The 24,164-nt window shown below is 37.0% G+C and overlaps 1 protein-coding gene across 2 annotated transcripts; it reads left to right on the forward strand.

The window, feature by feature from the left end:
* The first annotated feature begins 123 nt into the window (after nucleotides 1-123).
* LOC124385327 (coiled-coil domain-containing protein 178) lies at nucleotides 124-23,837 on the forward strand. Of its 2 annotated transcripts, XM_046848606.1 has the most exons (21): nucleotides 126-168; nucleotides 495-706; nucleotides 1,374-1,441; nucleotides 3,029-3,159; nucleotides 3,516-3,574; nucleotides 3,648-3,706; nucleotides 4,461-4,664; nucleotides 4,791-5,011; nucleotides 5,219-5,361; nucleotides 5,810-5,963; nucleotides 7,637-7,732; nucleotides 8,337-8,473; nucleotides 10,242-10,425; nucleotides 11,689-11,751; nucleotides 12,097-12,258; nucleotides 12,716-12,829; nucleotides 12,922-13,067; nucleotides 13,295-13,454; nucleotides 18,232-18,381; nucleotides 20,031-20,165; nucleotides 23,044-23,837. In XM_046848606.1, the coding sequence occupies exons 3-21, from the start codon at nucleotides 1,384-1,386 to the stop codon at nucleotides 23,179-23,181; spliced, it is 2,514 nt and encodes an 837-aa protein (XP_046704562.1). In that variant the 5' UTR covers nucleotides 126-168; nucleotides 495-706; nucleotides 1,374-1,383; the 3' UTR covers nucleotides 23,182-23,837. The 2 variants fall into 2 exon arrangements, with proteins under 2 accessions (XP_046704563.1, XP_046704562.1); XM_046848607.1 differs by lacking the exon at nucleotides 18,232-18,381 and having other exon boundaries at nucleotides 124-168.
* The last annotated feature ends 327 nt before the right edge of the window (nucleotides 23,838-24,164 follow it).

Consider the following 24,164-nt stretch of genomic DNA (forward strand, 5'->3'; position numbering starts at 1 on the left):
GATTCGATTCTTTTACAGAGTCGAACCGTTGGTGTTGAATCGTTGAATTTATTAGTATGTCTGTCTATCTATCTATCTATCTATCTATCTGTCTGTCTGTCTGTCTGTCTGTGAGAGTGTGTCTGAGCCCCGAACACTGTCAGGAACACTATACCCAAAGTTTAGGAGGTAAATGTGCGCATGCTCTACCGCATTTAGTGGACTTTGCTATTCTAGGAACTACTAGAAGTACAGAGTTTTGAGATCTCAAAAAAGCGTGACTGATTGTATATATATATATATATATATATATATATATATATATATATAAACAATGGAATCTATTTATCCATTTACATGATATATTTCTATTTCATTCATTCATTCATTCATTCATTCATTCATTTCTATCTATCTATCTATCTATCTATCTATCTATCTATCTATCTATCTATCTATCTATCCCTTAATTAATTTTGTTTCTTTTTTAACAAATGATCTGTTCATTCATGCAGCAGCACTCACTACTCTGCACAGAGCGCACGAGCGCGCTTGCTTGGTTGTTGCTAGGAAACCGTTGTAACTCCGTGTACAGGGAGCAGGAGTTTCTCTGAAGCCGAGCGGCCATTTCACCTAAACCCACCTTCCACAGGGCTGTGACCAAAACGAACCTAAAATATCCCCTCATTACAGGAACACTCACTCATCATCATCTTCAACATAGCCGGTAAGTTTTCTGACTAGCATTCTGACTTCTGTTTCATTTGTTACGTTTTTTTAATGAATAAAGCTGTAACAAAAGAGGCATACTTCACATTAAATAAACATAAACTAGAAACTATTATCCTCTCTCGAAAGTACTTTGAACTGTACAAAATAAATATAAATATATGAATACTGTTGTATGCTGATGATCCTCGAGGTTCACTGCGAATCAAATCATTATTCAGGAAAAAAAAACAAAAAACGACTGAATCAATATTTGCATAAAAAGTTGTATTTTTGTAAGAAATCCTGACAAAACTGTCCGACAAATCTCTATTTAGCTATTAATTACACACGCACTTTATAAAGCATGTATACATTATTTATTATAAAGCCTCTCATTTGATTTGTTTAACCCTAACCCTACATGGGCTTACGAATCGATTCCTTTTGAAAGGATGCTTTTAAAAAGAATCGATTCTCCTAAGCTTTGTTGCTGTGAGATGTTATTGTAGAACAGTGATGAATAAAGATTCATAAAGTATTTCTCAAACATATTTAATTTTTAGGCTGTGAACAACATTGACTGAAATATGAAAAAACAATAATAGCGATAATAAACTGAGATTCTGAGAGAACTGTGCAACAAATTGCTATTGATCCCAAATAATTTGTTTTTCCTCGGTTAGATCTTGTGCCATGCCGGACATTGAAGTATTGAAACGTCCTTCAAGGGAAGGCAGAGATGATTTGCAAGGTAATAATACATTGAAGTCACTACAATAGTCATACACATAATGCACCAAATATAGTAACACACTAATATGTGAGTATAAGAGAAGTAAAATGATATATATTTATATATTGTGGCTGTCAATTGATTAAAAAAAAAATCTTTTAAATATTTTGTTTCTCTCTGTTAAAAAAAACTCACCATACAAATTCTAGACTGTTCATTTCTTTGTAAGGGGGTAAACTCACAAAATCAGCAGGGGATCAAATAATGATTTCCCCCACTGTACTTTTCCAGTTTTTAATACTCTAATCAACATGGGCATGGACAAATATGGATCCTTTATGCAAATGTATGTTTATTATAAGTGAAACCAAACTCAACATAAAACATGAAGACAACATTTATTTGTAAATGTATTAAAGTAATTATGGTGTTTTAAATTATATAAATTATCAGAACTTCTTCTGCTATGTTTCCACAGGGACGGTTTAATTGCTGGATGTGTGCATCATGGTGGATTTCGGTGCTTGATTTAAGACTTGCCGCATCAGCAAAACAAATGTTACTTTTCGGTGGAGTTTTTTTATTGATATATCTGAATAAAGAAAGGATGTCATGAATAGATGTGTGTTCTGTTGAATGTTTTAATTACATCTCGTTTATATTTATTGAATAACATTTATATACAACTTGTCAAACATAAATGCACGCTGCATTAATTGCGAGTTAATAAAATTAGTGCTGTTTTAAGAATAAGGGAGATGTGCAGACCTGCAGTAACTACAGGGGAATAAAGTTGATCAGTCACACCATGAAATTATGGGAAAGAGTAGTGGAAGCCTGGTTGAGAGAAGAGGTGACCATCTGTGAGCAACAGTTTGGAGAAAGCATACAACAGGGTGCCGAGAGAAGAGTTGTGGTATTGCATGAGGAAGTCAGGAGTGGCATAAAAGTATGTGAGGGTGGTGCAGGACATGTATGAGGACAGTGTGACAGCAGTGAAGTGTGCAGTAAGAATGACAGACTGGTTCAGAGTGGAGGTGGGACTGTATCAAGGATCGGATCTGAGCCCTTTCCTCTTTGCAGTGGTGATGGACAGGTTGACAGACGAGGTCAGACAGGAGTCTCCATGGACTATGATGTTTGTGGATGATATTGTGATTTGTGGTGAGAGTAGAGAGCAGGTTGAGAAGAGCCTGGAGAGGTGGATGTACGTGCTGGAGAGAAGAGGAATGAAAGTCAGTAGGAGTAAGACAGAGTACGTGTGTGAATGAGAGGGAGGGCAGTGGAGTGGTGCGGGTTGCAGGGAGAAGAGGTGGAGAAGATGGATGAGTTTAAGTACCTGGGATCAACAGAACTGGCTCTTCTCATCCTTCCACTTGAGGATGCCCCACAGGTGCTCAATAGGGTTTAGGTCTCTAGACATACTTGGCCACTCCATCACATTCACCTTCAGCTTCCTTAACAAGGCAGTTGTCATTCTGGCAGTGTGTTTGGTGGCATTTTCATGTTGGTTATCTGGAAAAATGGACAAATTAAAGTGTATTTATGAGATTAGGATTCTTTTTTTAGGACAATTTCAATACAAATGTACCGTTTATTTTTCAGATCGTGGCGAACGTCAGAGTGTGTTCTCCAACAAAACATGTGAGTTAGCAAACACTGCAAGACCATGTGTGGGTAAAGCGATGTACCACATCGAGGAACTAACAGACAAACTAGACCACTGGGCCCAGGAGGTAAGAACAACACCTTTAGGCCGAAATTGATGTCATACACCAAAGCACATTATTCTGATATAATTCCTGCTTCACTGGTTAACAGCTAATTAATTTTTTTTATAGCAGCAGCCCTAATAAAGACTTATAGTATTGTCGATGTTATATATAATTGGATAAAAAGGAAAAGCACACATTGATTCATTTCTGATACATTTCTAGAAGGAGTCTCCAGTGCCAAGCATAAGCACTCACAGGAAGTAACTCTTTATGTGCAACAGATAACAACCTTTTTGTAGCCAGAGTGTCCAATTTATTTAATATATCTTATATATAAATTTGCATTTGCTTATGTTTTGTTTGTTTTTTTGCTAAAGGTAGCTACTAAACACCACTATATTTCTGATAGAAAAAACAAAACCAACAGCACCTTAAGGTATGCATTATTTTTGTTATCATTGTTGCATTTTGTTAATGTTGATTAATAATTTGTGTATCTTAAATCCTAGGGTTGAGTCGACGCATCTGCAAACTGAGCTATGTGTTGAAGGCGTGGGAATTTATTATGGTATGCGTCAAATGCTGTTGTAGTTTTTGTGTTTGCTTTAGTGCATTCGAAAAGGTGAAACCATGAAATTGTTTCATGTTTAATATCTGATTGGTCTTGGAAGTCCTTCTTTCTTCTTCTTTTTTTTTTTTTTTTAAGCTGAATGGCTTCTACACTCATTAATCAGCAGCATGTAGAATAGCACTTGATCCAGTACATCACTTTACTACTTACAAAAATCATACATTTTATTTACAAATTAAATAAAGTAATTCCATTTGTTTTGTTTAATTATTGCACTCTCCTTTAAACCAAATGTACCCATGGTTAGAAGGATAAGCTGACACTCATGTGCTATGGTTTCAGTAAGTGTTGTTTCTAATTTGATCCACAAAAAATATCAGTCCTTGAGATAAGTAGTGTCTCTAATTAAGATCCATCTCCTCTTTTGTCCTCTGATTGAAAAAAAAAAACATTTTCATGCTCTTAAGTTCAAGGTCAGAATTGCATGTAGATGAGAAACGCCTCATTTACGCCCAATAACGGTCGCGCGTAACTTCTGAATAAATCCATTGTCACGTCTGAGGCACCTTCGGTTATAAATGCTTACTATGTGCGTCCTTAACTCAACTATGAATACTCCTCGTTAGAAGCCTGCTGGAAACAAGCTGCATGAACTAACAGTCAAAATCCAAACAACTCACAAATGTCTTGGTTCTGCCTTGTAATTTCTTAGACGGATTATTGAGTACTTCTGTTCTTTTTTTTTATGTAGAAAATGAAACGTCGTGTCCCTTCTGGAAGGGGACAGGTGGCGTTCTGCTGGAGGTGGTGTCACTTATCAGGCGCCTGGAGTCAGATCGGCAAGAAGCCAAGGAGGCACTGCAAGAGGAACGGCATAAAGCACAGCGTCTGAAAGGAAAACAGGACAGTCTCTCTCTGTGGAAACAACAACAGTTTCCTGTGGCGGTGCAGCTAGGTCCATTTGGAAATAAAGCTGTTATGTTTCGTCTAATAAACTGCTATTGTTTCTTTTCTGATGAAATTTTGCATTCTGTCTAATAAATTGCTACTTTTTGAAATATATATATAAATTTTTTTGTAGAATATGAAGCCTGCAGCAGAGACATAACAGAGCTGAGATGGCATCTTAAAATAAATAATGGTCGAATGCAGCAAGTCAGAGGCATGCTGAAGCAGGCCGAGAGGAAAAATCGTCAGCTTCTTGAGAATATTGATTTTGTAAAAAAACAGGTTCCACTCGTGAAGGAGAAATTGTGCTTGGAAAATAGAAACACGAAGCAGATAGAATCAGCTCGTTCGGAGGTGAGAACAGCCGACTGCATACTCGTAGTATCCTTGAAGTGAATATTAAAGATACAAGAGAGTTCTAAGTAGAACGTTTTGAATGTTAGAGAGAAATAAAATCCTGGTTAGACATCCTAAGGCTTATTTCAAAATGTTGAAACTAGAGAATCTTTCCATAAATGTTACAAGATGTTCAAATATGTATTTGTCTCATACTTGATTCAGGTTAGTGAGGTGCTCAGGAAGTTGACCCACGAGCTGAGCAAATCCCAGCAGGAGTTGGAGAATGATGAACTGCAGATGAATAACGAAAGAGACTCCATGACACAGGCACTCAAAAATATCCGGACACAGCTTAAAGAGCAAATGTGAGTCAGTGATGACAGTCAGTGAATTATATAGTGCACTATGTAGAATGCACAAGTCTTTATGTTTTGCCCTTTGTAGTGCACATACACTATATACTTTGTATAGAACAGGAAGCCATTTGGAATTTGGTTAACTAATAGCTGCATCAATGTTATTGTGTGCCCTATGTAATAAGTGAGCGAATACTGTTATGGATGGCAATGAGTTCTTTTATGTTGTAAAAGATTAGAAATCAGAACCTCTTATTAAGGAAAATATTATTTAAAGAAATCAGAATAACTTCATTCTACAATGCATTAGATATTAACTTAACAAGCATTGTCATTTTATGAACAGTATTTTAAACATTCCTATTAGTTATTTCCTTATCAAAAGTGTGTAGTCTTATTGAATAATATCAAATTACATGCAATAACCTTTAACTTCAACATCATTCTTTGCATTCAGCACCGAACTCCAGCAGCTGAAGGCTTCCTGGGATGTTTCTAGTGCTATAATTTGCGAGACAGAGGAAAAGTCTGCGTTGAAGGATAAACAGGTTGAGGCCATGCTCCAGCAGATCCCCACACTAGAAACACAAGAGACCGAACTGAGCAATTCTGTGAGTGTTATTTCCAAAATAAATAACGTATACCCTGTAAACATGCGTCCAGAACAATTATCAATGAATAACTTTATATATGTACAGTACCTTTACTTTTCTTTATTTTGATTATTTTCAACATAGTACATTAATATTAAAGACATCCAAGCTATAAAAGGAACATGTATGGAGTATGTAGTAAACAAAAACGTGTTAAATGACTCAGAATTTTTACATTTTTAATTATTTAAATGATCCAACTTTTGTGGAGTTCCCAGAGGTGTTGAGTGCTTGTTGGCTGCTTTTCTTTCACTCTCCTTTCCAGCTCATCCTAAACCTAGAATAATATCGGGTATGGGTACCAGGTCAACTGATGCAGCACTCCATCACTCCATCACCATGCTTCACACTGGGAACCACACATTCAGGAACCATCTGTTCAAGACATGGCAGTTAGAAACAAAAATCTTAAACTTCAGTCCAAAGGACAGTTTCCAAAGACCATTTCTTGTGATTCTTTGACCCAAGCAAGTCTCTTCTGATAGTTCTTTTTCTGAAGTGATGGTTTATTTGTTGCAGTTTGACCATGAAGGCCTGACTCATGCAGTCTTATCTGAATAGTGGATGTTGAAATATGTCTGTCACCCTAACGCGAAAAGCATTGATGTAAATCGGCAGTAACTGAGGCTGTTAATTTAAATAAACATATCCTCTGCAGCAGAGGTAGCTCTTGGTCTTACTCTCCTGGACGTTCCTTATGAGAGCCTAATTCATCTTAGCGTTTGATGGTTTTGGCAACTGCGCTTGGGGTTTTTGAGGTTTTTCTAATGATGACAAGGCAACTGATGGTCTAAAGCAGTGGTCCCCAACCCCTGGTCCATGGACCAGCACCGGTCTGTGGGTCAGTTGGCCACACAGAAAGAATACATAACTTACATTATTTACGTTTTATTTAATATCTGTTTCCGAACAATGTTTTATTTTGGAAAATGATGGATTCTCTCCGCCACATCTGTTTATGATTTACTCTTGATGCATGTCAAGATGCCTCGGTCACATGTCTTACCTCCAACTGCTACCTTCTTAAAGGGGCTGCTCCGGCCACTAACACATAATACATTACCGCTAAATTGAAACCCCCAAGCGAGCAAAATGAACAAAAAACAACACAGTGGATTCATGTTTATTATTATATTTAGAAAATACCAATTTTTATGCCAGTCGTATAATTTAATTTTGTTGTATTTATCCGCCACACCTTAAAGGCTGGTCCGTGAAAATATTGTCTGACATTAACCCGGTCCATGGCGCAACAAAGTCTGAAGAAAAACGGAAAAATATAAAATCTCAAATGTTTACTACATAATTTAATGCATGTTCTTTCGTAGTGTGGATTTCTTGATGTTAAGAATAATTATTTTTCAGCACACACTGGAGCATTTTTTTCTCTTATACCAAAATACTTTTCAAAACAATTGAAGTGTTTAACTTTATTAAAGAATAGCATGTATTTATTTTTATCCATGTTCAGTATAGGCTTTCCTTTTGCCAGAAAGTGTACTGATTGTTACAAAGCACTGACACTGGAGTCTCCTTCTATAAATGTCAAATAAACATCTCCTTACAGAAAATACATATTACTGGATACATGTTTTCAGTAAATCTTGCTTAAATTAACCTTCTCGATTTAGGTTGTGGAACTAAAAGCAAAACTACGAAGTCATGAAAGAAAACTGTCTGACAAATATGCTGACTTTACAAATTTTCTAAAGCAGATTCAAACAACTGTAAGTATTGTTTTTTTAGTAATGCTAATCCATTAATACTAATGTGTTGCTAATATTTTTATATATCCCCCCCCCCCCCACACACACTCATTTTCAGTCGTCCTCTAGAGGGCAGAAAAGCGCCATGATTTATTTTAGATATTGGTCCATAGTCTTAAACACGACACCCACCATTTTGTTGTACCACTGGTTACATGTTTAGACCTTTTAATGCAAATTTTACATTACATACAGCATTATAACAATTAAGTATGTAGTGCAGTGCATAAGCCAAAGGTGAATGAGATAATCTTTTTAAGATCTCATTACTATATATATATATATATATATATATATATATATATATATATATATATATATATATATGAAAAAATATCTATGTTGTAAAATGCATGGACAAATGAAAAAAATTAAAAAGCATGACTAGTCCAAATGCCATGTTTCCAGTACAATAAGCTGCATAAACAAGCAGCAGCATCACAGATACAGCCAAATCTCGTCTTCATCCTGCAGCATGTTTGCTCATGCCTGCATGCTGTTTTAAAAATTACACTTTTATAAATATGTATACAAAATCATAGCTGTCACGCTTATCGTTTATCAGAGGCTTGAAGGAGAAGCAACCGTCTGCCAGTCTGAGGAGATTTTCAGCAGGAAGCATCAGGAGCTCTTGCACCTGCGTGATAAAAATAAGGAACATGAATTAGAAGCAGAGGATTATAATAAGAAGATCTGTCAAAGGTTTGCTGCTCTGTGTACTGTTTACATTGTACCTTTACGCGATGCTTTACTGTGCAGGCTGAGTCATTTATTACATAGTTTCTACACTATGAAGATTGTGCCATAAGCACAACACAACAAACGATCTGCCGTAAACACTATTCATCAAGCCCTGTATAATAAACAGTGTAAACACTATACAATAAAAGCAAACACCTTGAAACAAATGCTACACATTAAACACTATACAGTAAACATTATGAAGCATTCATTACAAAACAAACCCAATATAACTAATACTACCTATTAAACACTATACAGTAAACACTATATTATCTTCACTCTCTAATAAAAATTTCCCAGCAGAACAAACACCCTATATTAAACACTATACATTAGAAACAATTAATTAAACAATATATATCAAGTAATAAATACTATGCGCAATACAATTAATATTCTGCAATATTCACTGTACACTTAGCACTGTATAATTTACAGTATAAACACTAAACCCTCTACCCTCTATAGCATTCATTAAATAACACTTATAACCAATACTGCATATAAAACACTATACAGTAAACACAAAATAACAGTCACTCTCCAATAAACAGAACACAGACCAAAAAACACCACACAGCAAACACTATGCACTAGACACTACTGCTACTCAACACTACTGTACATTCACCAGTCTGTAGCAAACGGTTTAAGACAAAAAGCTACAAAACCAACACTTTAAAACGAAAACTAAACACTTCACAACAATCACTATGCAGGAAACTATACACAGTTAACATCAGTAGACAACACATACTATGAATCACTTTAATCATACAAAATAACTCTGCAATAAACACTTTACAATAAACAGTGTACACCAAAAACCATATAATAAACAGTATATGACTGTAACCACTGTATACCAGTTATTCAATAAGCACTACACTATAAACAATCTACATTTTTACTCAAAAAATAAACATGCTGTAATCTGCATGTCAAAAACACTATACAACCATCGCTATACACCAAACACTATATAGTAAACAATAAGCGATGAACAGTATACAAGAAACGCTATAAAGTAAACAATACACAATACAAGTATAAATGTCTGTCTGTTAAGCACTACAGTATATAGTCATTACTCTGCAATATTATATATACAGTATGCAATATATAACAAACTATGCAACCAAACCTATACAATAATCACTCAGCAACTATATAATAAACAGTCTACACTATACAAATACAAATACAATATACTAATAATAATATTCTATGTAATAATAATATTGTTATCTGAAATATTTTTACAAACTCAATGCGAAAACTGTGTAAAAATAAACACTAAACGCTAGCTTGGCGATACTGAGGTAGGAACCCCCAACCCTCCAATCAATAAACCAGAGCCCAGGTAAACTTCCCCACACTAAAGAGAAAGCACTGTACAAAAACACAGTATCATTATACAACACCATGCACTGTGCAACAAATAACATGCGCATTACAATTATCACTATACTGTAAACACTGTCCAGCAAAGACTATACAGAAAATGTGGTATGAAAAATATGAAGCCTATGAAGTTGTTACACTAAAGCAGTAAAGAGAGCTGTCAAGTTATGATCATTATACTGTTTGGCATAATCTGCACGTATTTAATGAGTGTCCGTTTCTCCTTGTTCTAGATTTTTATCATTTTATCTAATGAAGTGATAATGTGAATATTTGCCTTGTGTGTATGTGTGTGTGAATGTGTGTGTTTTACTCATTGTAGCAAAAAGGCAGTGCAGCAGCTGCAGAAGGACCAAAAGCGGATACTAGAGAAGATCAGTGAGAATGAGGAACAGAGGGATCAGGCCAAGGGTGAGCTGGCACTGCACAACACTCGCCACACTAACACCAAGGCTCAGCTGGAGGACCTGGAGCATCAGACACTTGTTCAGGAGCAGAGCATGAGGGTAAGAAAAGTCTTCATAGTCCACCCAATGTCTGAAAATACTACTGCTTTTAATTCTATTTTAATACCCAGTCATATGGGTAGCCATGCGACCAGCAAAACCAGTAACCAAGCCTCATTATTATATCTTAAGTCATCTTTCATTAATTTTCATGAGTACATCTCACAGAGATTATGTATATCAGTGTAGGAGGTATATGATGCTATTGAGAATCAGCATTGCTCTATGCTGTAACTTTTGAGGTTATGGAGCCAGCTTTAGAATGCATACGACCTTTATTATAGTTTATATAGTATATAGACACACTTCGCCTGCTTTTATTCCTCGATATGTACATTTACATTTTTTCATGCCACTTTTTGTTTGGACTCGCCCTTTTTTAAAGCGATCAGAAATATCGGAACATGTGAATGACAGATAGATTGTTTAAAACACCAAGAACCTCCACAGGGCAGGGATCAGGACATTAAGAATCACGTGACCAGATTTGAATTATGAATTATACCAAAATAATGCAATGGCCAATTTTTGGTGAAAGAAAGGATCTGCTCATGATTTACAAACATCAAGCAAGGTGTCAAAGCTTGAACTTGCCTGGCAAGTAGCAGCAGAATGAATTCAGGACACAACACTTAATTTACAACACAACAATGAGGTTCATCAGGGAAAAAAGTGGAGAGTTTTAGACTGGTCAAGTCAATCACCAGACCTTAATGCAATTGAGCATGCATTCCACTTCCTAAAGAGAAGAAAGTACAGACAACCCTTCCAAACAAGAACTTAAGGAAAATGTGCTACAAGCCCAAATAAGAATGCTACAGTTGCAGGCTTTGATGAAGCACGTGTTATGCAACCAAACATCAAGTGTCGCATAACTAAGGCATTTGCTCACCTACAAATTGGGTGGTTTGCTTCCAAAAGTGTCACTTTTTCATCAGCTCATATTCATCTTTTAATCTCAATTGTCTTCAGTTATCACACACAAATATATATATATATATATATATATATATATATATATATATATATATATATATATATATATATATATATTTTGTGTGTGATAACTGAAGACAATTGAGATTAAAAGATGAATATGAGCTGATATATATATATATATATATATATATATATATATATATATATATATATATATATATATATTTTGCTATTCAATCATTTTGTAGGGAACTGGATATTTGAAAAATACATTAGTGGAGAAACTGGTTCATAATAGTAAAGGCACCTTTCTTTGCTTGGCAGAAAGAGACAGAAATGATGAAGTTGCAGCTGATAAGTGAGATGAAGCTGGTAGCAGCACTGAAGGTGAGCTTTTAAAACATAGAGTGATGGTGCAAACATATGCACTCAGAATACTGTAATTACAAAAATATGTGTTAAAATGTCAAGTTTAATCACCAGGCTAACAAGGAATAATCTAATAAACATGTTAATTCTTTTAATATGTTTAATTTGCTTATGAAGATTTTGTAGCTCAGAGTACAACATACCAGTCTATGAAGATTAGAGTCAAACAAACAAGTACATTTCCATGACAAACTACTAAAAATTTTCCCAAAACCACATTCTATGTCTAAACATAGGCTTTAAAATGTAAATATACTGTATTTTCCACTATGTCGTTGTCATCAGAATGATATGTTTATCTAGAGTAACATCGCCTCAATTATAAAGGAATATGAAGTGACAGAAGCTGACTTTGAGCGAAAGACAGACGAGGTGGTGAAAGAACACGAAGAGGCCTCAACTACCTTCGCTCAGCTGGAGACAGAGATGGTTAAACTGCGAGAAATACACACAGCCAAATCTAAAGTAAGAGTTCCACTCAGCTAGAATCTGTTTGATTGTCATTAAGGAGAGAATATATGCCCCTTCCACTGCACCAGCATCAGTGATGCTTTCTTGAAAACGCTTGGTAAAAATTTGAACGTTTACATTTTCTCTCATTCTTCTTTCTTTTTTTTCTTTTTTTTTTATCAATGAACATTTTATAAGCAAGTTAAAATTTTAAATAATGATATCATTCTTTTTTAGTCAATTTATTATTATTATTTTATAAGATTCATTTATATTTTTTAATTGGTTCTTCATTTTCTTCCTAGTTTTCTTCTTCTTCTTTTAATCAATTTTTTTTTTTTTGTATGAAACTTTAATAATATCTATTTTCTAAGAGCCGTTCAAACATATATTTTAGTTGTACACAATACCAATACATTTTTTTTTTAACCTTTTTTGTTTCTGCTTCCTTGGGGGGTGGTGACCTGAAAAGGAAGTTGAGGACTTGAATAGGAAATTGAGTGATGTCCTGACTGCACACAAAACCCTGTCTGATGATCTTGAACAGCAAAAGCATGCCTGTCTCGACCGTCTACGTTCAGCTAACGTATTTACAATGACAACTGCAGTGTTACATACAGTTATTTTTGCAATTGTGCATGTTTAGAGGATATTTAACCAGGAAATATATGTCTGTAGGAAGCCCACAAAACAGTCTTGGTAAGATGTGAGCATGTTTCCAGAAGGTTAAAGGAACTCAGACTGAAGTGTGAAGAATACAGGAAACAATCTGAAGAAATGGAGGATGCGCTGACTGCCATGCCGCAGATCCTAAAAGAACTACAGTAAGATACCACAGACACTACAGAAGCATATAATACTGTAAGAGCTAAAGACATACAGTATATAGAAGTATATTAACGAAGTAACATGTAGTATTAAGTAATCCCCCGTTAGTTTTGCTTTGCTAGGTAATGTGTGTGAGAATGATGGAACAGAGTTTGTGTAATGTGTGTGCGTGTGTGTGTGTGTGTGTGTGTGTGTGTGTGTGTGTGTGTGTGTGTGTGTTTAGGAGTGAATCTGACAATATGGAGTATAAGCACAACCTAATCAGCACAGTGATGTCTAGCCTACAGAGTGACACAGTGGCCTGCAGAAACAGGACAGACCTTTCAAAGGAGGCTCACTCGTCCCTCCTTGTGCAACGACAGGCTGCAATGCAAGACCTGAAGGTCAGAGAGGAAGAAAATGTTACTACTCAGATATGAAATCTGGAGAAAAAAAAGGAGAAACAGTTTTTCCACACAAAAAAATCTAATGTGTGCTTAACAAACAGTAAGAAACCTATAAAGTAAAAGTCTAACCGAGAAGCTACTCCATCTTTATGTTAACCAACCAGGTATACAGTTCAATCCACTGATTTGAGAATTCACCAAAGATAAAGTTGGATTGAAGTAAAGTAAAAAGTGAACACATATTTCACATCCCTAGCCCTTTCCCCTTCAGTGAACTGCCTTTGGTATGAATGGTGTAGTTGAAAAAAATGGAAAGGCTTAGTGTTCATCTCCCCTAGCAATATAGAAAAAGGGTCAAAAATAGCAGTGGTGTACAGTAACAAAGCAAATGCAATTCATTCCTGTACTTAAGTTACTTGTTTGTGTATCTCTACTTTACTAAAGTATTTTCTTTTGGGGAGACTTTTAGATTAAACTTCTAGTGGATAAAAACTTAACTGGTCATGCGGGCAGCAAGCCACCAGTCAGCGTGGACCGCTTGTCTTGATTGCCGCTTTGGTGGTATTTATTTAGCACGAACATACAGTTCAGCGTCAGTTCAACAGCAAGCAGAAGATTTATGATTAATAAATGATGGATGAAACTCCTGACTCTAACTTGCGACAACACCTGTGGCCTTATTTGGGCTCATGATACTTTTAACAGTAACATTAGAGTCTTTTCACATAAATTAAATTGATTAAGCTAAAGTCTTATGACAAAAATGATAATTGGAACATTATAGCCGTAATAAGTCATAGTATTTTGCAAACTTAAGGCAAATACTTTTGTACAGTTACTCAAGTGAAAGTTTAAAGGGAACATTTTTACTTTTACTGGAGTAATATATGTGTATCTCTACTTTAACTCAAGCACATGGTCTGTTTACTTCATTCACCACTAAAAAATTGTAAATGCTATGGTTAGACCGTAATTCCTGTCACCCCTGAGTCCAGTTTCAGAGACATGGATAAAGTCAAGTTGTGGTACTTTACATATCTTTAACAATAAGTGACATTCACTGAATAGTTTGCTTTAGGTATGAATCAAGCACATGGGTAGCCTGCTAAACTGTCATAAGGAACATAATACCTTGCCTATATATATATTTACACACTTTGATTTACAGTAAAAATCTGGACATGTTAATGCCACTAAATGTAGGAAATACACTATACAGTACAGTAATCCTCTGTTTATCATAGTGGTTACGTTCCAAAACCCCCTTGATAAACGGGCCCCACCCCAAAAATGCTATTTTATGTATACAGTCCTGTACTGTATTAACATTTTACTTAATTTTATAATAAATCATTATAATTGTATTAATTCAACATAAAACTCCATTATAACTATTCCCTATTCCCTATTTTTATTCTATCTTATCCACGAGAGATCGTGAAAATCAGCAAAACAAATTAGTTATGTGTCAAATGCGAAAAAACGCGGGCGTGAGATTCGAAATGCGATAAAGCGGCGGATTACTGTACATATACAGTATATAAATGATATTATAGAAATCAGCTGCCCCCCCCCCCCCTTCCTCCATTAACTTATAGACATTTTGTAGTGTTAAGACTTATGATTATATGTTGTAAAGCTACACCAACACCAGCCTCAGTTTTTGTCTTTCCTGATGTTTGGTGGATGCTATAATTTGTTTATAAAATAGAATGTTCAAAATATGGAATATTTAATTGGTAAAATACCACAAAACCAGATTGATATTTGATGCTTGTTTTGATAATCTTGGTCTTCATTATGCTGTTTTGTGTAGGTATGTTCTCTAATGATCTTGTTCTCTGAGGTTCTTTCAGGAGTAGGTGTATTAATATTGAGGTCATGTGACACTGTAATTGCACACAGGTCGATTCCGTTCAACTAATTACGTGACTAATTTAGGGTAATTACAGCATCTGTGAACAAGCACAGATTTCCATTTCCAATTCCATTTCAGTTTCAGGTTGTAACAAAACAAAAAGTCATTTGGAGTGAAGAAACTTATGCAATGAATTGTTAACTTGCACTACTACAATGCTACCAATAATGTTCGTATATTACATATTGTTTAGTTGTATGCATAGATTTATGTTTCTTAGGATTATATGATATAGTATAAAGTTTTAAGACATGCAGATTGTTTGCATTATACATAACATCATGGATTTCATTTAGTTTTTATCGTTCCCGTTTTCTTTTTCATCCTAGATGTACTGTCATCCAGTGTCACAATGCTAATACATGTTTGTTCTAGTAATGCGACGCAGCCTCATATAATTTTCTGTAAGAAATAATATGTTATGTGTTGCATGAAAGCCATGAATTATCACTTCATTTTGCTTGGAAAAAGCCATTTATTGGGGAGTTGAAATTCAGGATTATGGCCCCAGTCAGAGCCTCGCGCCTGATGAGAGTCTCACATGGCTTATCTAATGTGAAATCGCCATGTGGTATATAGTTTCATTAAACGGTGATCAAGAATGCATTAGTTCAAAACAAGAAAAGGCAATGGAGCTTAATCCGCCATGCGCGCACGGGTGCAGCAAACTCCAAACAAGTTGTTGGTGCGAGACAGGCGCAGAATTAAAAGTCTTCCCTCATAGAGCCCGGGTCCCATTAGCTGGCTGCAGGGCAGCAGAGCAGAGCGCCTTTTCAGGTCTTGCGCGGAAAACAATAAAACAGCAGCAAACACACTCATTAAAGCGTCCGCTTTTACCAGTTAAAGAAAGGAAATGGTAAGGAGTACAGTTGCAGAGTTTTTCTGTGCATTTCTGTGAAATGAAGTGGTCACTGCTACGTTCCATGGGTGTGGAGAAACTTTACGTGATTAGATAACATTTTATCCTACCACTGTTGTATTCTCGATTCTGACTAGTCAATTCATAGCGACTCCCATCCAGTGGCAATGTATTCTCATGCATAAAAAAATGTGTTTAGTGTTCAGATTATAAGGAGCAAGTCTCTAGTTTCAGTGCTTTGTGAAAATCAGAGGTTTTTCCACCTCAGCAAAGTCTTCTTTTTTGGACGTGGATGCTTCACAGCATTAAATCCAACAATAAATGGATTAAAAAATACTGTATTATAATTTTATAACTAATTAGTTGCAATTGCTAAATTATAAGACAAATGAAAGACATAACCACAACTCTGCTTTATCACATCCAGTCATTAATTATTTCTCTATTTTAGAGGACATACTTAGATCAGGAACGTCCTCTCTGTCATTTATTAAGTCTTAAAAATAACGATAAAGATGTTTCTTGAAAACTTCGAAGGTTTTGTTTGTGTTTTTTTTTTCCCCTCTGCATTTCTACTGTCATGTTCATTTGTACGAAACAAATTAATCTAAACAGACACCATATGGCAGTCATATAGAGCATCCATAAGGCAGGTATAAACAGCTAGTAGGGTGTTGAAGCCTAACATGTACTCTACCATGACTCCCATTCCAAATCAATTTGTTTTCCTCGTAGTCAGCTCCGATTGTTTGTTTGTTTATTTGATCAAGAGCGATTCTCGTCAAGGAGGAGAAAAAAGAGGACACAAAGTGCCGACACCATCACTTTCTTACACTCAACAGAGCATAATTTGTTCCATTTACACTTTGCGGGGCATGTGAGACAGGCTTTGTCAGTGCCGCATGCAGTAATTAAGCTTTAAATCAATAGGCTGCATTTGTCATGTTTACGGCCAGTCCCTCTGCTGGCTTCCACTCATCAGTTAGTGCTGCACTGTTTTACTGCCCAAATGCACTCCATTATTTGTACAGGTACGACAGAGACGTGCTCGAGGCTCAGTCTTGCCTACAGCCATGAGAGCGGCATGGAGATGAGATGAGACAGGCAAATCAGCCATTTATTTATTGTAATTTGTTTACATGCTCCTCTAAGTGCCATCTGATTATTAGTGTTTGTGCATGTCGTAGCAAAGAGGTTTCACCGCAGCATTGCGTGTTGTGACATGCACATGCTTGTTAATGAGGAATTAAATTTCTTTTCCCAGTAATGTTGAAAACAACAAATACATGTACGTTACCTGTTGTAGATGTGTCTCAGCAGTCTATAGTTTTTGGATAATGTAATATATATCTTTTGTTTTACTATAGCTTGTTATATAGATTTCTATCAGACTTCATGAATACAAATGATATCACTAGATTGTAAATTGAATCATAAATGCTTTCGAATTAACTTAATATTAGCACCTCTCAGTCTATTTTCAGAGACATGGTTCAAGTCTGCTACTGGATTTCATTAATCTTGCATTTTCCTATTAGTGTCGCTGTATTTACTCAATAATGTGCTTTAGGTGTGAATCTAAATTGTGGCATATAGAATATAGTAGCTTTTCTAGAAGTTCGGTTTTATTTCTGAACACATGAAACACTAATATCTTTACATTTATGACTATACCCCCTCACTTTCCTCCCTTTTTTTTATCACAATTGTTTGCGTTATCATGTTGAAAAATGTGAACCTTTAAAATGACAGCTTTATTTCTGACACTGGAGACTCCTTCCATAAATGGTATATAAACAACTCCTCACAGAAACCTTCCCATATCATTCATGCAATCTTTTTCTATAGTAATTTCCAGCTTTAGAACACTTAATGATCAATCAGAATCCAGAACTCAACAACACTGTGGTAGATAAATGCCTTTCGGTTTGGATCACAGTAGTTTTTTTTTATCCTATGTGTTAACGCCACTGATGTTTCTCTTCCTGACTGCGCAGACTAATTTGAGGAAAGCTCTAAAAGAGAACTCAGAGTTGGCGCAGGAATACAGGGAGCTGCAGAAATCCACGATGGTTGCCAAGCGAGAAGCTGCGTTCACGTTGAGTGAGAAAAACAGAGCCGAGGCCTCTTTACACAATCGCACACAGGTAATATAAATAGTCCACCGCACTCTCTTTCTCTTTCTGACACATATGCACCAACGCAGGGAGGTGATGGCAGCAAACGCTTAAGTGATGGCTGGTTAATTGTAAAATGTGCATGCAGAGGGCATCACAACATCACATAATAGCATCACAGTAGCCATTAGAGCTTGTGCAACATCGACCAGCGTGGTCACTGCAATAAACCTTAATGACATACAATACGTTTATAATGAATCTATAGAATATAGAATAAGAGCATCATATAATATCCATATTATTCCTCCACCGGCAATACACAGTGCCATAGCCGCAAAAAAAAAATCTAACCCCAGAAGACTAATACTTTTACAACTCCTCATCTAACTACATGAATGTTATCAAGTGAGAAATGCATGCAAAAGGCAAATCCTGTGGACGGGATTCTCCACGCTCGTGATCAAAGCCTGATTTTCTTCCACGCAGTATTCAGCCTTTCACAGTTTGTTGTTTATTTTCAAACTAAAGATTTTCCGAGACATTTTCTTTCTATTTTTTTATTTTTGGCTGAAGCACAAAGAAGCTTCACTTAGAGTTACACGTAGGATGAGGTACGCTGTATGAAGATGTGTCGATCTCGCATTAAGTCTGATGTCTTTAAAGGACACGCTCTTTACACTGTGTTGAATTCCTGGTTCTGATTGGTTACAAGGTGTCGGAACAGAAAACTGATGAGAAACTGAACAGCTATTCCTTACGCTATGTAAGTACGGCACATAATTGTCGAATTCATAACGAAGGCATCCTGCGAAAATTCTGACGTACTTTCTTGTTTCGATATTCATGCCTTTACATCTTGTGAGTGTTGTGCCGAGACTAGTGTACACATTTTAACATTCATTCTGTTCCACGAGGAATAAACCCCATTTTTTTCCCCCCTTCTTCAGCAGTTGATGGCTGAGGTAATTCTCGTTAGTTCTTTCATGCTTCGAGGAACACATTGCCAAGCAATGATAAGCTTAAAGGAAGAGAGAAGAGATGGGGCGAAGCAAACCACAACATCCTTTAGAATTGAAAACCTTTTTTTTATTTTTTTTACAGGAAAACTATTCTAAAAAGAGAAAAGCAAGCAGCATGTTTTCTGTCTCTCCCTCTCTCTCTCTCTCTCTCTCTCTCTCTCTCAAGCACACACACGCAATCTCTCTTCATTTTATTGTCTTCTTCCAGTGGACTCGGAATAATTTCTAATTGCGGCAGGGGGTTCATGACTCTTTGTGTATGTGTAAAATATGTCTTGAGGGGATTGGTATAAAGTTAAAGTGGGTGAAGTCGAAATATTTTACTCATCAGCTTTGCAGTCACAGAGTTTGCCTCAGCTAGAACAAAACCGCTGAAGCATTTAGAGAAAATTAACCCCCCATCCTGGCAGCCAGATGTGACTGGATTCCACTCAGTGCACATGAGTGGGCAGGGGGAGCAGGAGACTGTGAAATTCCTGTCAGGCCCGTGTACTGCAGAATGGGCTATTGACTGCTTTCTCTATTTCCCTCCATCATTCTTCTTGAACACTGCCATTAATTTCCTCTCTTGCCTTACCATTTCTCTCTCTCTCTCTCTCTCTCTCTCTCTCTCTCTCTCTCTCTCTCCTTTTTCCCCCCTCTTTCTCTCCTCCCCAGCTTTCATTGTTGCAGAGGAGGATGCACAAAGCCATGCTGAAATACTTCAAACACCGCAGCATCTACAGCCAAGCAGAGCTGGCCCACTTCCAGGCCCTCTCCAACCAGAACAAGCAGAAAATGAAAGCCCTCCAGGTATGGGCGGTTTAACACACAGATACACACACACACACACATACACACACACACACACACACACACACACACATACATATACACACCCATATACACACACACGTATGTATGTATATATATATATATATATATATATATATATATATATATATATATAGTTAAAGCCATGTGAATTCATGAATACAGAACAACAGCACTTAGCCAGGATGAATTATCTCTGATTTGGCGTAAGAGATCGTGCCTGTGCCATAGGCTAATGTTTAAAGTGATCTGAAGGATTATCAACCATAATAATAATGTGATGTGTTACAGCTGAAAACAGACACCAGCCTCTGTCCTCTCTTGTTAAGACTGAAATAAAATGCAGCCGGCACTGGAGACTCCTTCAATCAATATTAAACAAACTAGCAGCCTACTCCCAGAAAACGTCAGAGTTTATACATATGTGAAGTGTCCTCCATACCAGCTGTTGATATAGACAAGATACCATATTAGAATGAGCAGATTCATTTGCACTACCGTGAGATCACCTGTTATAGATGATTAATCAACACCAATCAGCATTCGACAGTGCATTGGTGTCATACTGTTTATGTCTTAATATTACACAGATCTTAGAAATGTTCAACATTAATATAATCCAAATGCTAAGAACATATAGAAAGTGGAATAAAGGTTTTTCCACAGGCTAATGGTGAAAACGTGGATGCGATGCGGGCACTGTAATGAGGTGAGCCCTGGTGTGTTTGCGGCTCAGTCAAGGGAGGCGAGCTTAGGAAGCCGGCCTGGGGAATGGAGCATGAAGGCGAGGAGTTCTTAGGGCTTCTCCAAGTGTGAAGGACAAAGGAGCAGCCTTACTCAACTCTGTCGCAGCTTAGCATAGATCTCCTCCCCCTGCCCAAGTCCATAACCACATGCACACACACATACACCCTGCTGATTTAGTTAATGCTGCAATAACTACAGCGGAAAGCAGACCCGCATATAATACTGGTCAAAGGCCAGAGTGTTCAATGACTCACCTTTGTGATTTTTACTTGGTACGTTAAATCGCAAGTAAGCCCAAAATGCAGTACCCTCCTGCAATTTATTAACAGAACAGCCATAACCCACTAACCATGCTTGACGCAATGCTTATTTAGAGTAATAATTCATAACTCCTATATTATTCTGTAGCAGGCCTCACTCTCTATTCAAGCCCTGCATACTTATAATATTGTATTAGGCCTTAGTAGGCTTAAGGCTCTACATTTTGCTTGAACAGGACATGCCCATAAGTGATTACAAGCAAAAACTCTGGGTTATAGCAGGTCCCAGATCAGCTATCATACTTACTTTAGCAAAAATTCTTTTTTTTTTTTTTTTTTAGAGATATGACAATTAACATTGCATCACTACAGTCAATGTATGCCAATGTTTTAGCTTAGTACCATGACTCAGCAAATCATAGGTTAGCATATAGCAACCCATAGCATAGCGGAGATACGTAGCTGACAAGAGTGTTTTATTCCTCTATAACTATATTCCAAAAGTTTAAATTGTAATTCACTGTATAAAAACTTTGTAACAATTTATAGTTAATTTCAATGTTGTGAACACCAGCAAGGAGAGTTAGTTAGTTCCTGATCACGTATGCTACAGCCACTATAAACAGTAGTTTGCTCTTGAAGTTATTCAGACAAGGAAAACGTAGCTTCTCATGTAACTGAGAAAGCTGTTACCATAAAAATGATAATGTACTAGAATAATCACATCGCATTCATACTTGAGAATACAATGGCTGTCTGTAGATATTATTAGAGATATATATATATATATATATATATATATATATATATATATATATATATATATATATATATATATATATGTATATATATATATATATATATATATAAAATATATATATATATTTCATTAGAGGATGCTTTGAAGGAAGATAATTTTTCTACATTGGCGAGGTATTTGTTGATTTGTCACCATGAATTTCTCGCCATGTGCAGCGTTTTGCAAACTTTCCATCTTGAGTACCTGTAACAAGGTGGAGTTTGTGTAACAGATGCCTTCAGCAGACTATATTAGCTTTCTCCTGCAGTATTTCAACACTTCAATCAACACCAGTTTTATTTAAGCAGCCGGATTCTTCATCGGGCTGCACAGGCACAAGACACCCACACGCCCACTGGAGAGGAACGCCCAATCACGAAAAGTAGCGCCACTGATTTGTCACTGTGTCTTCCTGAGGCACAAATGACTGCCTCCGACTAGCTCAACTAGAGTGGAGGGATGTAGTGCGGAGAAGTGTGTGTGGGGGGGGTGAGGGTAGGGGGGTGAAAGAGGAGAAAGAAAGAGAGGGATGGGAGAGCATGAGGCTGTCATCTCGCAAACGCTCCTGCCAAATCAGGGCACTGCGTTCAGGGTTATGCAAGTTTACACCAGGGAAAGCATAATTGACAATTGCTAACAACAGAGAACAGGGTGGAGAGTTGTGAATGGCCGGTAATAATTGGAGCGGATGCCCGCTGCGCTGCTCTCGGGGGATCGTAATCCAAGATCTTGTTTCTGATATAATTGTTAGTCAGAGAATTTCTGCATGGCTAGTCCAGCTCAGATTCCCAAGCTGGTTGACAGTGCAAGGCAGTTTAATAGAAAATCTGGTCACTGAGGGGTTTTTTTTGGAGCAGATGTGCACTGAACCCACATGCACAGTTCACCAGGAGTTTCACATGGCATCTCATCCTCTTGTCTGTTAATCTGATATTGTGTTTCGGCTGAGTCCGAGCAGCATTTCGCATCAGCATCACAGCCTCTTGTTTGCGTGTGTGTGTTTTTTTTATTACATCATTACTCTTGCTTATTTGCCTGCCTGTTTAACCAGGAGGACTTGTCCAGAGCAATCCAGCGCATCTCGGCCTTCCTGATGGACGCCAGGCACGACGCCATGCCAGGCAAACAGAGGCGCATGGACCTCGATGGACTTAACAGGCCGATGCCTACGGTGCAGATAGCAGAGTAATTGGACGCTCACCTTTGTGCCAGACAACTCACTTATAACCCTCTTCAAGCGTGCTTCACTCTCTCCACCCTCTCTGCTCCTCACAGCCCAATCCATAACAATGAAACAGGTGACTTTCATGCTGCTGTCAGGAATGATCTAATTTTAGCTGGGTGAATGATTGCAATTGGCTTTGCCTCATCAGATAATTAATCTATGTCACCATTAATTGGAAAAGAGAATAATTACAGGGCTGTGTTGACAGAAATTCTACGCTTCTCCACATTCCCGGATCTAATTACACCTACTAAAATCTTCCTGACCTTATCCCTTGGTTAGTATACCTGCGTAGTCTTAACCAGCGCATGGCCGAAGTATACGCTTCCACCCTCACCCTGGATCTCTCGCACTCTCTCACTCTCTCCTGCTCTCTCTCGCTCTCTTACTCTTTTTTTTAGTTGTTTATTCCCTCTTTTCTTCCCCCGTCTTCCCGTCCTGCAGAACTGTCTCTCTCAATCACTTTTCAATATTCAATCTTAATTTTGTGGAAGTTTAGCATTTTCAATGAGCTGGAGATGAATGATTAATGAATAAATTTAAATGCTTCATTTTGTCCATGGATCATTAGTCAAGTCCTTTGTGGGAAGGACCTGCAAAAAAAAAAAAAAAAAAAAAGAGAGCACGAGAGAGAGAGAAAGAGAGGGAAAATTATTGAGACATTAGCCTGAAGCGATCCAGGGGTAAATAGTATGCACAGAAGGATGTTGTGTGAGCACTACCCACTGGCGTTCCTCAGAACCCCATGAAAACACTGGCGTTCCTATTTTCTCTCATCACATGACTAATGTGCACCAGTGACAAATTCATTTAGGCCGTTTCATTTCTGCGGTTAACTCCGTATATGCATGTGTGGAAAATAGCGTGCGTTATTAGAAACAGCTTCGTGAATTTTCGATGCTTCAGATGTTTTTCTTCTAAAATAGAAAAAAAAAAAAAAAAAAGTT

The sequence above is a fragment of the Silurus meridionalis genome, chromosome 4 (assembly GCF_014805685.1).
Source record: "Silurus meridionalis isolate SWU-2019-XX chromosome 4, ASM1480568v1, whole genome shotgun sequence".
NCBI lineage: Eukaryota > Metazoa > Chordata > Actinopteri > Siluriformes > Siluridae > Silurus > Silurus meridionalis.